Raw genomic sequence first — 12,035 nt, forward strand, 5'->3', positions numbered from 1 at the left:
AACGATTAAATTCTTAACTCGAAAAAATGAATTTTCAACAAAAAGTTTATTTTCAACAAAAGGGTACTTAGGTTTTCTAGAAAACTATTAAAATTTCAAGCTAAAAACACAAATTTTCCTTTTAAAAAAATGAATTTTCAACAACAAAGTTAACTTTTAATTGAACAGTTCAATTTAAAAAAAAAAAACAGTTTTATTTTTAACCTAATAATAGGAATTTTCAATAGAAAGTTAAATTAAACCCAAACAGAGGAATTTCCAACAAAAAATTGAAATTTCTACTAAAATTTCGCAATTTCCAGTCAAAAAGATTCATTTTGTACCAAAAATTACAAATTTTCAACAAAATACATTATTTGCTAACCAGATAGTTAAATTTTCAACTGAAAATAAATAATTTGCAACTAAAAAGGATCAGTTTTCAACCAGAAATTTAATAGTAAGAGTTTCAGTTACAAAATATTTATATTTTTAACTACAAATGATCAATTTTTAATCAAAAATTCGGCAGTTAGATTTTCAGTTTTAAAAAGCAATTTTCAAAAAAAATAAACATAAAATTTTAACAAGATACTTGAATGTGGAACCAAAAAGTTGTATCTTCAACTATTCAGGATCAATTTTCAACTAAAAAAAATCGATTTTTAACCAAAAATTATACATAAATTTTTAGTTACAGAAATTAATAATTAACAAAATAAGTTCATTTTAAATTATTTTTCAATCAAACAGTTGCATTGTTTTTTATACAAAAAAGATGAATTCTTAAACCAAAAAAAAAATTTCGACTAAGAAAGATTTTTCAGTCGAGAAAAACAATGTTTTACCCAATAATAGTCATGTTCAACAGAACAGTTGAATTATCGATAAAAATATTACTTTTCAACGTTTTAAACAAAATAATTAATTTTTCAACCAAATAATTACATTTTTAATTAAAAAAAAAAACCCTCAACCAAAAATGTAATATTAAATTTTTTAATTTAAAAGAAATGACTTTGAACCGGAAACTGCTGGATTTTCTTATTAGGTTCTATTAATTTATTTCTCATCTCAGTTCTCATTTAAGGGCACGTGGCAGCCTGTCACGTGAACAATTATTACATATCGTATTCGGCAGCTTTATAAATAGAAAAATGAATACATTCTCATGTAGTTTTAAAAAATGGTTCAAAATATTTAATATTACGTCTGTCTCTCCTATTTCCGTTTTCATTTTGTTTAAATAATACAATTTTAATGTTTTTTCTAGGGCTCTAAAGCCCTGCTCTCAGTTACATTTAAAATTAAAAATGAACAAAATTGCACTATTCAAGCAAATTAAAATCACAAATTGACCAAACAGGTCCTTGTATATTCAGAACCATTCCCTAAAATTTCTAAAAACTATTTTTCTAATTATAAAGCCACTAAATATAAAACATGTAATCAGGCACGTGACAGACTGTCACATTCCCTTAAGGGGGGAGAAAACAAGAAAAAGAGGAATTTTTTTAAAAACGAAAATCTTTTCAACACGTGTATTAGTTATTTTGAGTATTTCTTATACAATAAACCCACTTACGGAAAAAATGAATAAATTAAAAAATATTTTTATGAATGAGTCTATTATTTTAGTTTGGGGTAAACCCGAACCAATCTCTTCCCTAAATAAGAGAAGGATTCTCCCATAATTCTAGAAAAGGCGATAAATTTCTGAAACGACTGTTTGTTTCCAGATTGTGCAGACTGACATATTTTTACGCGTCTTCTTCGGCCTGTCTATATATATATATATATATATATATATATATATTTGTACAGGATCCGAGGGTTCCATGATGTAATTATCTTTTCGATAACAGGGCAAGACATCCCCCAACTACGATTCTCTTCGTTCATAGATTTTCCCCTCAGACTCAACTTTTTTTTAACAGCACATCGGTCTTTCCAAGGAAAATTCCTATTCGTCACCCTCAGGACACTGACAAACTAAATATAATAATAAATATATTTCACTGAAAAAGCTTCCTTCGTTTCTTTTTCCGGTATAACAAAAAATAAACGGAAAGAGAAGATTAGTTTTGAAATTTAGAGATCCCAAAGATTAACAATTCTCAAACGAAAATGGTTGTTATTTAAAATTTTTAAGTAATGTTAAAAACTGATTAAAAACAAATTCTTTACTTTTTTTAATTCGGGAATTTCATTTTGTCGGTTATATTATAATATTAAGCAATTTTCTGATGGGAATTTTTCATTTCGGAAATTTTCCAATTCGAGATTTTTAGATTTTCGGAATTTTCTATTTCAAATATTTTATTTATCGAGATTTTGCCATCACCTAATCGAAAAATTATTTTAAAAACATCAAAGATTTAAACAAATGATCGTTAAACAAAATATTTCAGTATTCTATTTTTAAGAAATAAATCATTTTTTTAAACAATTTTTTAACTTTTTGAATTCGGGATTTTTCTCATTTCAGGAATGTACAGTGTCCATTATGTTATAAGTTAGCAATTTTGTTGTAATTTTGTTGTTTTGTTAAAAACTAATGTTATTGGTAGAAGATTCATCTCTTCTCTCTGCTTTAGTTGGAGAGTTAACTATTTTTTGAAAATTCTTTTTTAATTTTTATTCAATATAAATTTTTCTCTCAACATTTTTCTTTCAATATTAATGCTTTGAAATAAACATTTATCTATTCCATTTAAGGTTTAAAATAGATCGCTTGAGTTGAATGCTCCAATATTTGGTAAAAATTTACTTTTGTTTTGAACATTCATCTTTTTAGATAGAAAATTCGTCCTTTTGGATGAGAATTCACCTTTGTTTGGTTGTAAATATAAATATTTTATTGAAAATTTTACTTCTTTGTTAAAAATTTCTTTTTTTGTCGAAAATTCATCTCTTTGTGAGAAAAATTGTTTTTTGTTGTTAAAAAGTCAACTGATTGGTTAAAAATGAAACTTTTTCTCATTGAAAATTCAAATATTTTGTCGAAAATTCGTCTTGTTGGGTTGAAAATTTATCTTTTTTGGGTAAAAACTCAATCATTTTGCAGCATTTTGCATCCATCTTGAACGAAAATTCAACGCTTTTATTAAAAACTCATCTCTTTTGCGTGAAAGTTCAACTATTTGATGAAAAGTTAATTTTTTGGTAGAAAATTCATCTCTTTGGTTAGAAATTAAACTAATTTTGGTTGAAAATCGTTTTTTAAAATTGAAAATTAACTTTTTTAACTGAAAATTTAATTTTGTTGAAAATTCATTTTTTATGTTGAAAATTCATTTTTTTAAATAAAACTTTAACTAATTAATTTCTTGTTGAAAATTGATCTTTTTAGATGAAAATTCGTCTTTTTGGGCAGATCATTCAAGAATTTGGTCGAATGCTTTTTCTCTCGTGACTGAAATGTCGGGTATTTTATTATTCGGGAATTTTTTAATTTGAAAATTTTTTATTTTGGGTAATTTTTATTTCATGTTGAGCGTTAAATTTTTAATTGTTCCTTTTTATTATTTTTAATTTTGAAATTGAAATGGTTGAATTTTGGAAAGTATATTTAAACATTTTTAAATATTAGAAAAATTTGTCTAATCAATATTAATGCTGAATTATAAATTTATGTGATTATTTAACACAACATAAAGTTCTTCAATGTTGAACGCTTGGAATCAGAAATAATACAATATCAATTCCCTTCAATTAAAATTGCAAGTTTTTCAGAATTCTGCTCTGGAAATATTCAATTTTTGACATTTTTAAATTGTCCTATTTTCGAAATTGTAATTTCGAGATTCTTAAGCTCAAAATAAAAATGTTCAAATTATTTGTATTAGAAATAATACAATTGTAATTCCTTTGAATTTTTAATTACTAGTTTTTCAAAACTTTACTGGTAAAGATTCCATTTTTCAACAATTTGAAATTTTTATATTTTTGAAATTTTTGTCTAAAATTATTTAATTAATATATTAATGTTAATAATAATTAATTAGTTCATATAAAATTTATATTGTGATATTTTTATTATTTTTAATTAAGTGATTCAATTTCAAGATTTTCAATCCAATATAATATTGTTTAATTTTTAACGCTTCGAATCGGAATTTATAAACTTCAACTCTTTTCTAAAAAAATTTCCAACATTTTAGTCTTAAATTTTTCAATTTCGAGAGCTTCTGCTTAAAAATTTTACAATATTAAATTACTCATTTTTAAAAGTTTTTATTTAGAAATGATTCAAGTTTCATTTTTTTTATTACATTACCTCTTAATTAGAAACAATTAATTATTGTTTTAAAAATAGTGAAAAATTAGTTTAATACAAGATTTTTAAAACTGTTTATATTTTTAGTGTTAGTCAATAAAAATCCAGAAACAGGAACGAGTGCTTCACGATCATACACTTACTGCTAATTTTAAATAATTTTAAATATTGAAAAAAAAACAAATCTGAAAATTGTTCCTTCTACAAAAATATAGAAGGCGGCTGAAAATGATGTGACCCCTTCTCTTAATAGTTTTTTAAAAAGACAAATCTGCAAATTTCTCGTTTTACACAAAATAAATAAATCGTCTGAAAATGATGTGATACATTCTTTTAATAGTACTCAATCGCTCTCGACTGGTGTGAAAAATCCGTAGTTTAACGGATTTAAACACCGGAACATTCAACTCCACTACATTTTTTTTCTAAACAGTACCTCGATTTTTCTTTTCTTTTTTTTTTTTATTTTCATGTAAAAAATATCGTACTTAGGTTAACAAGCGTGATGGCACCAGAAGTAATAGCTCGTAGTCGAGTGCCACCCTGTGAATTAATCGCGACACTGAGCCTGCCATTTTTATTCCGAATTCCCCGAATCGCTCCAAATGCTTGGCTGCGCGCCACATGGCAAATGCGAAAAATAATTCCGACCAATTTGCAATCCAATTTTTCATAGAATCAATCATTTTCAGGTACCCAGGCCTTTCTCGGAAATAAAAATGAAATGAAATTACAAAATGAAAGATGCTCGTGTAATTATTAAATTATTTATTATAATAATTTTAATAATCAGTTGAGAATTACGTTGGCCCTCGAGAACAAAATTGTAGAACACAGTAATTGTTGGTGGATTTGGCTTATTTTGTAAATTATGTTGTTTTTTAAAGAAAACTAGACAACACAAATTTTTCCTCTTCTAAAAAAAATTTTTGTGTGGTATTATTTAAAATAATGCTAAAATTTAGTTTTTCTTTCTTGCATTAGATAGAAATTTTTGTTTCTTTTCTCAATCCGAAGGAAAATTCTTTTAAATACTTCAAAGTGGTTTTTCCTTAAAAGTGTATTTTTCAATTATATTAAAAAACACATTTTTAACTTATACTCAATGCGGAGATCCCAGTGGTCTCACATGCAGAGATCCCAGTGTTCTCACATTCGAAAGTGTGCGCGCGCACGTCGGGCACGCATGTGGATTCGCGATCCCCTCCCTGCCGCCCTGCACTCGTCAGCTAACTTCACAGTTATTTTTATCCGATTTCCTACACATAATAAATTCGTATTATTTTAAAAAAATACAATTTTCCTGTATTATGTACGTCTAAGTACAAAATTAATTAAATAAACGAGATAGATAAAAGCGTAAAAAAAATCTCTATTAATTCCTTTTTTAGCGTACATTTTCAATTTAAATAATTTTCAAATGCTGTTTTAAAGACTTTAAACATTCAATATTGAAAGCGCTGATCAAATTTAAATATAAATTAACTAATTATTTTTAAAACTGAATTCCAGTTCGAGTAATCAAAATTGAACAATAATGAAGAGTTTTACTGTAATTTAAAAATAATGGATTTATAATTAAATGTTTTTATTTAATTCAAAGTCATTTTCAAATATTGTTTCGATCTAAAATATTCTGTTTGTAACCCATTAAATTTGAAATTTTTTAATTTAAAAAAAGAACATATTTAATTATATTTAAAAATACTTTAATGTTTAAAATGAGGAATTCCAAATCAAATATTTAAAAGAAAACAATTTAAAGCCGAATTATTTAAAATAGAACCCCTTGAATCGTTAACATTTTAGTGTGCTAAATTTAAACTTTAAACGTTAGTGTTTTATTGACAATTCGTCGTCTTGGGTTCAAAATAAATCTGGTTTTCTTGATTCTTTTGAATTGAAAAGTCTACTATTATATTTTTGGTTCAGAATTCACCTTTTTTGGTTGAAAAATGTATTATTTGATTGAAAGTTCAACTATTTTGTTAAAAAGTTTTTTTTTGGCTGAGGATTTAATTATTCGATTGATTTTTCAAATATTTCATTAAAAAGTTATTTTTTTCCGGTTGAAAATTTTTTTAACTGAAAATTTAACCATTGTATTTGAAAATGAAAATTAATGTTGAAATTTCAGCTATTTTGTTAAAAAGTTATTTTATTGTTTGAAAATTAAACTATTTGGTTGAAAATGAACTGTTGAGATATTTTTTACTGATAGTTCAACTGTTTTTTTTTTGTACATACATAGTTCTCTTTTTGGAAAATTCGTCTTTTCAGGTTAAAAATTAAAGTATGTGGTTTCAAAACTCATATTCTCGGGCAAAAAATTCAACTGTTTTGTAGAAATTCGTCCTTTCGGCTTGATAATTCATTTCTTATGGTAGAAATTTCATATTTTTAGGTTTAAAATTCAACTGTTTGTTCGGAAATTAAATTTTGAATTAAACTATCACATTTTCGGGTTAAAAATTCAACTATTTTGTAAAAAAATTGTCACTGGCTTCAAATGTTAATATTTTGGTAGAAAATTCAATTGTTAGGTTAAAAATTAACTTTTTTGTTGAAAATTTCTATTTTCAGATTCAATAATTTTATAGAAATTTAAACTTTTTTCTTGAAAACTAAATTTCATGTTGAAAATTAATATTAGAAGTTTAAAAATTCAACCACTTCATAGAAAATTCATCTATTTGGTAAAAATTGACTTTTTTGTTAAAGATTTACCTTTCCGGGTATGAAAATCAAATGTTTTCTTGAAAAAATTCCTATTTTTTAGCATGAAAGCATAAACACTTTTTTTGGAAATTCATCTTTTTCGTTACAAAATCCAACAATTTGGATAAATGTTATGTCTATCTTGGTTGAAAAATTAACTGTTTAGTGCAAAATTAACTTTTTTATTAAAAATCCACCTTTCCGGGTTAAAAATTCAAATATTTGATTAAAAAAGTCGACTTTTGACTAGAATATTTTTTAGATTTCTCTTCAAAGCAAAAAAAAAACAAGTTTGATACGAAAATTTAGTTTAGAAATAAATTTTTAATTAATTATAGATTTATAAAAATTCAAATATTTATAAATTTATAAAAATTGATGGATTTATAAAAATTATTGATGATTTTCGATGATCTCTGCATTCCTTGCTTTTGGTCCAGGGAATGCGCAGTCTCCCTGGATTGCGCATGCGCATAGAAAGCTAATGATTTCTTGCAGGCACGTTTTTCTTCCGCCAGTTTTAGTTTAGTGTATAGTTGTGCGCGGCAAGAGAATTGAGATAACTTGAGTCGCCGGTGGTTAAACTTCTGAGTCACAACTTTCTTCAAATTGAAAATTAATCACCTTTTAATTCTTTCCTTGCGTAATGAAAACCCCTCAGCTAAGTTAAAGTGCTCTCGTTACAATAAATAATTTCAAAATTCGAATAAAAATTAACAAAAAGTTACCCGGATGCTTCCTTTTTTGAAAAGTTGTTCCGCGAGTGGTTTCAATCGGAAATATGTGAAAGATGTGTGAGAGAAATCTGTGAATAATAAGGAATGTGATTTTCGTCCGAGAAAAGGAAATTTCACTGCAAACGAGTTTTCACTTGGAAAATTGTCAGAATGAAGATCAAGGAGGAGACTCACTACATCAAACGCAGTCAGAACTATTTCGGTAAAATATTTCTTTAAACTTGACTGCTGATGTAAAAATTTTAAACTCAACATTTTAAAACATGTATAGAATTTTTTTTTTAATAACTAGAAAACAAACGCACACTATTATTATATTTTGTAATCAAAATAGTTCAATTTTCAACCAAGTAGTTAATTTTAGTTAAAATAATGTTTTAATTATAGTTAAATTTTTCAGTAAAAAGATCCATTTTCAAACCAAAATAGAATAGTTTCTTTTTTAGTTGAAAATTAAGGTTCAACCGAATAAAAGGAAATTGTCAACAAAATAATTTAATTTTAAACCTAGATAGTTAAACTTTTAATTACAAATTGTGTGCTTAAGTTTTCAATAAAAAAATTAAAGAAAAACAAATTTCCCAGAATATAATTGAATTTTCTACCAAATTTTCTATTTATTTTTAAACCAAAAATATGATTTTTCTACCAAAATATTTGATCTTTCAGCCAAACAGTTGCATTTCTAACAAAAATAAATACATTTCTACAAGGTAGATAAATTTTTTTTAAACAAATGAATTTTTAATCTAATAAAGATATATTTTCAACCAAAAGTGGAGACGGTAAATACTCAGTTAAAAAATTTAAGTTTAAACTAAAAAATACGAATTTAAAAAAAAATATTTAAAAATCCAATAAAAAAAATTGAATCCCAAACAAGAAAATCAATTTTTAACAAAGTAGTATAACTATCAACCAATCTGTTAAATTTTCGGCGACAAAAAAATATGGTTAAATTTTCAATAAAAAAAATTATTTTCAACCAAGAAAAAAAAGGGAACAAAATAGTTAAATTTTTAACAAAAAAGATAAACTTTAAAGTAAATTATAAAGCTTTAATTGAGAAAATGAATTCTTATCAATGCACACTATTAAAAAAGAAGATTACATAAAAAAATCAATAAAATAGTTGAATTTCCAACCCATAAAGACAATATTTAAAAAAAGTAGAATTTTCAAGCTAAAAGATAAATCTTCTACTAAAAAATAATGTTAACAAAGTAGTTAAATTTTAAACCAAAACAGTTGAATTCTTAACGAAAAATTTAATATTTGATATTTGAACCCAAAAAGATCTCAATTTTAAATAAAAAACAGTTAAATTCAACAAATTAAAACAAATTTTAACAAAATAGTACAATTTTGAACCAAAGAAATGAATTTTCAACTGAATTATAAATATTAAATTAAAGAAATTAATTATTATCATCGAAGTTTAATTTTTAAATAAAAAGATCAATTTTAAACCAAAAATGGAAAAGTTACATTTTTAGTTAAAAATTAATTTCCAAACTTCAAAAAATGAATTTTAAAGAAAAGAATTAAATTTTCAACCAAATTTTGTATTTAATTTTAAACCAGAAAAGATGCATTCCGAATAAAATAGTTGAATTTTCAAATAAAAATATCATTGTTGATATTTTCACCAAAAATTATTTGAATTTTAGATAAAAATCAGTTGAATTTAACAAAAGAAAACGGATTTTCAAAATATGTTCATTTGCAATCAAACAGATACAGTTTTAACAAAAAAATACAAAATTTATAAAAATATATTTTTTTAAATTTATAAAACATAATATTTGTGTATGATAAATGAGCAATAAAACCATTACAGTTTTGTACTAAAATAATATAAATCCTAACCTAAAAGTTAACATAACAAAATAAACTGTTTAATATTGTAAATCTTCCTTTAAACCTAATTTTTTTGTTTGTTTGAAATGTCTGATTTTCGGTATAAAATGCTAACATAATCTAAAACTGTAAAAAAGTTGAGAATACTCTTTGAAACCTATTTTTTCTTTCATTTATTTTTTATTTTTGTTTGAACTAAGCGATTTCCTGTGAAAAACGTGCATATAATTTGAAACAGTTCAAAAATTGGAAATCTGGTTTACACTGTTTATAATATTTATATAATGATTTTTGTTTTAAAATACCAAATACTAATTTTTATTGTAAAGCGATAACATAACCTAAAATTCTTCACATATTATGAAACTTTGTAATCTAATGATTTTTCTTTAAAATTTTTAATCTTCTAAATATATTCATTTTTAGATTAAAAATACCCATTTACGGTTTACAATTCTACAATGCTAACATAACCTAAAATTGTTTAAGATTTAAAGTCTCGATGCCGATATTCTAATATCTATTTAAAGTTTCTAATTACTGGTGAAAAATGAATATAAAATATAATGTTTAGAAGTATTAAGTCTTTTTTACAACTTTATGATTTTATAATAAAAATATTTTTTATAAGTAAATATATTAATTTCCAGTGAAGAGCAATAATATAAAATATGTATGCCATTTTTAATTTGTGAATTTACTTTTTAAATTTGAAAGATATAAAACCATCACTTTTATTCAACTTTGTTAACATTTGTTAATTTACCGTAAAAAAAATCAAACTGATGAATTACAAAAATCAAGAAAATTTTCTGGGCATTAATTTTTTTTGTATAAAATTAAAAATCTTTTTAAACATTTTGGATTCGTAATTTTAACTGAAGAAAGAGTGAGTCTGGAATATGCAATAAGGCCCATCGAATGCAAATTATATCGCTGGCCAAAGTGTTTTTTGTCAGCACTCTCCCTCTCTTTTGTCCGGATACGAAGTCTGCGGTCGGCGAAACGGTCTGCAGTCTACGGACATAATATGAGCAGCACATTCATTCCCATGCTATTTTTTTACAGTGGTTGGAAGTTTTAAACATAATATTTCAGGAGCTTCAAACTGGTTTTTTAAAAATATTAAAAATAATAATAATTTTGACAATAATTTATTGTAAATTTATTTTTAAATTACTTTGATAAAAATACTTCCATATTGTGTTTTTAAGAAGTAAATAATAATTATTCAGAAATAATTTTTAAATGGTACAAATTCCGGAATTTTTTATAGTCACTAATTTTGCAGTGTCAAATCTATTTTATAACTCGGCAATTGTCTGTTGTGAAATTTATTATTCGGAATGTTCAAATTCAGCAATATTATAAACCGTTCAAGAATGTTATATTTCAGCAATTTTATCATTTCGGGAATTTTCTGCTTCAAATATTTTATATTACACTCTGTTAAAAAGTCATCGTATTAGCTAAAGATTCATCTCTTTGGCTAAAAATTGTTATTGTTTTTTTAATAAAGTTTCTTTATTAAAAATTTAACTAAATTCAATTTTATAAAATAATTTACCGTTTTTAGTTGAAGATTCGTGTATTTTTTAAAAAATTCCTTTTTTTTGTTTGTTTAAAAATCAATTTGTTTTAGTGAAAATTTAACTAAACTATTTTTGTTCGATAATTTCACCATTTTTATTTAAAATTTTATAACTACTCCATTTTAAATTGATAAATGACGGTTTTTAGTTCAAAATTCATGTATTTAGTTGAAATTTTTTTTTCTTTTTGTTGAACAAAATTGAAAAAAATTTGTTGAAAAAAATTTGCAAAAGTAGCTTTATATTACTTATATACATTTTTTTCTCTTTTCAATTCGTCTTTTTTTGGTTTGAAATTAAACTTTTAGATTGAAAATGCAGATATGCTCTTAAACATAAAATACTCATAAAAACTTAACTTAATTTTATTAGATGAAGATTCATCTTTGTGGTTGATAACATAAATATTTGTTTAAAAAATCGTTTTCTTCTGTTAAACATTTGTTTTTCGAAATAAAAATTTAATTTTTCCATTTCTGGTCTTTTTGGTTTGAATTCAATTTCTTTTCATTTAAAATTAAATTCTTTTTTGATTCAATTATTAACATTATCATCAATCAATTTATTTAATTTATTTTTTTGAAATTGAATTTATAAATTTTTTAAAATAATTTTTAATTCTTTTAATTATTATTTTCAACTTTTTCCTGGAAAATGTATCTTTCTTTGTTTCACTTCAACAGTTTTTTTATTTAAAATTTAAATCTTTATTCATAATTTTAGTTGAAAATTGATCTTTTCATTCGAAAATTATTTTTTAACTGAAAATTTAACTATTCCAGGTAAGGTTGAAAATTTATCGTTTTTTTTTTTAATGAACTAATTGGTTGGAAATTCATGCGTTTTGTGTGTGTGTGTGTGTGTGTGTGT

At 24.0% G+C, this 12,035-nt stretch overlaps 1 protein-coding gene across 2 annotated transcripts in view; it reads left to right on the forward strand.

Annotated features, from left to right (window-relative positions):
* Positions 1-12,035, forward strand: part of LOC117182201 (phosphoinositide 3-kinase adapter protein 1) — a 187,806-nt gene that overhangs the window by 99,485 nt on the left and 76,286 nt on the right. The window contains exon 1 of one of the 2 annotated variants that reach the window (XM_033375264.1): positions 7,546-7,915. The exons of the other annotated variant lie outside the window; for it this stretch is intronic. Coding sequence (XP_033231155.1) covers positions 7,864-7,915 — 52 coding nt within the window. The 5' untranslated portion in view covers positions 7,546-7,863. Of the gene's footprint in view, positions 1-7,545; positions 7,916-12,035 lie in introns of those variants that run through there. 2 annotated transcript variants of the gene reach the window in all.

The sequence above is a fragment of the Belonocnema kinseyi genome, chromosome 10, assembly GCF_010883055.1.
Source record: "Belonocnema kinseyi isolate 2016_QV_RU_SX_M_011 chromosome 10, B_treatae_v1, whole genome shotgun sequence".
NCBI lineage: Eukaryota > Metazoa > Arthropoda > Insecta > Hymenoptera > Cynipidae > Belonocnema > Belonocnema kinseyi.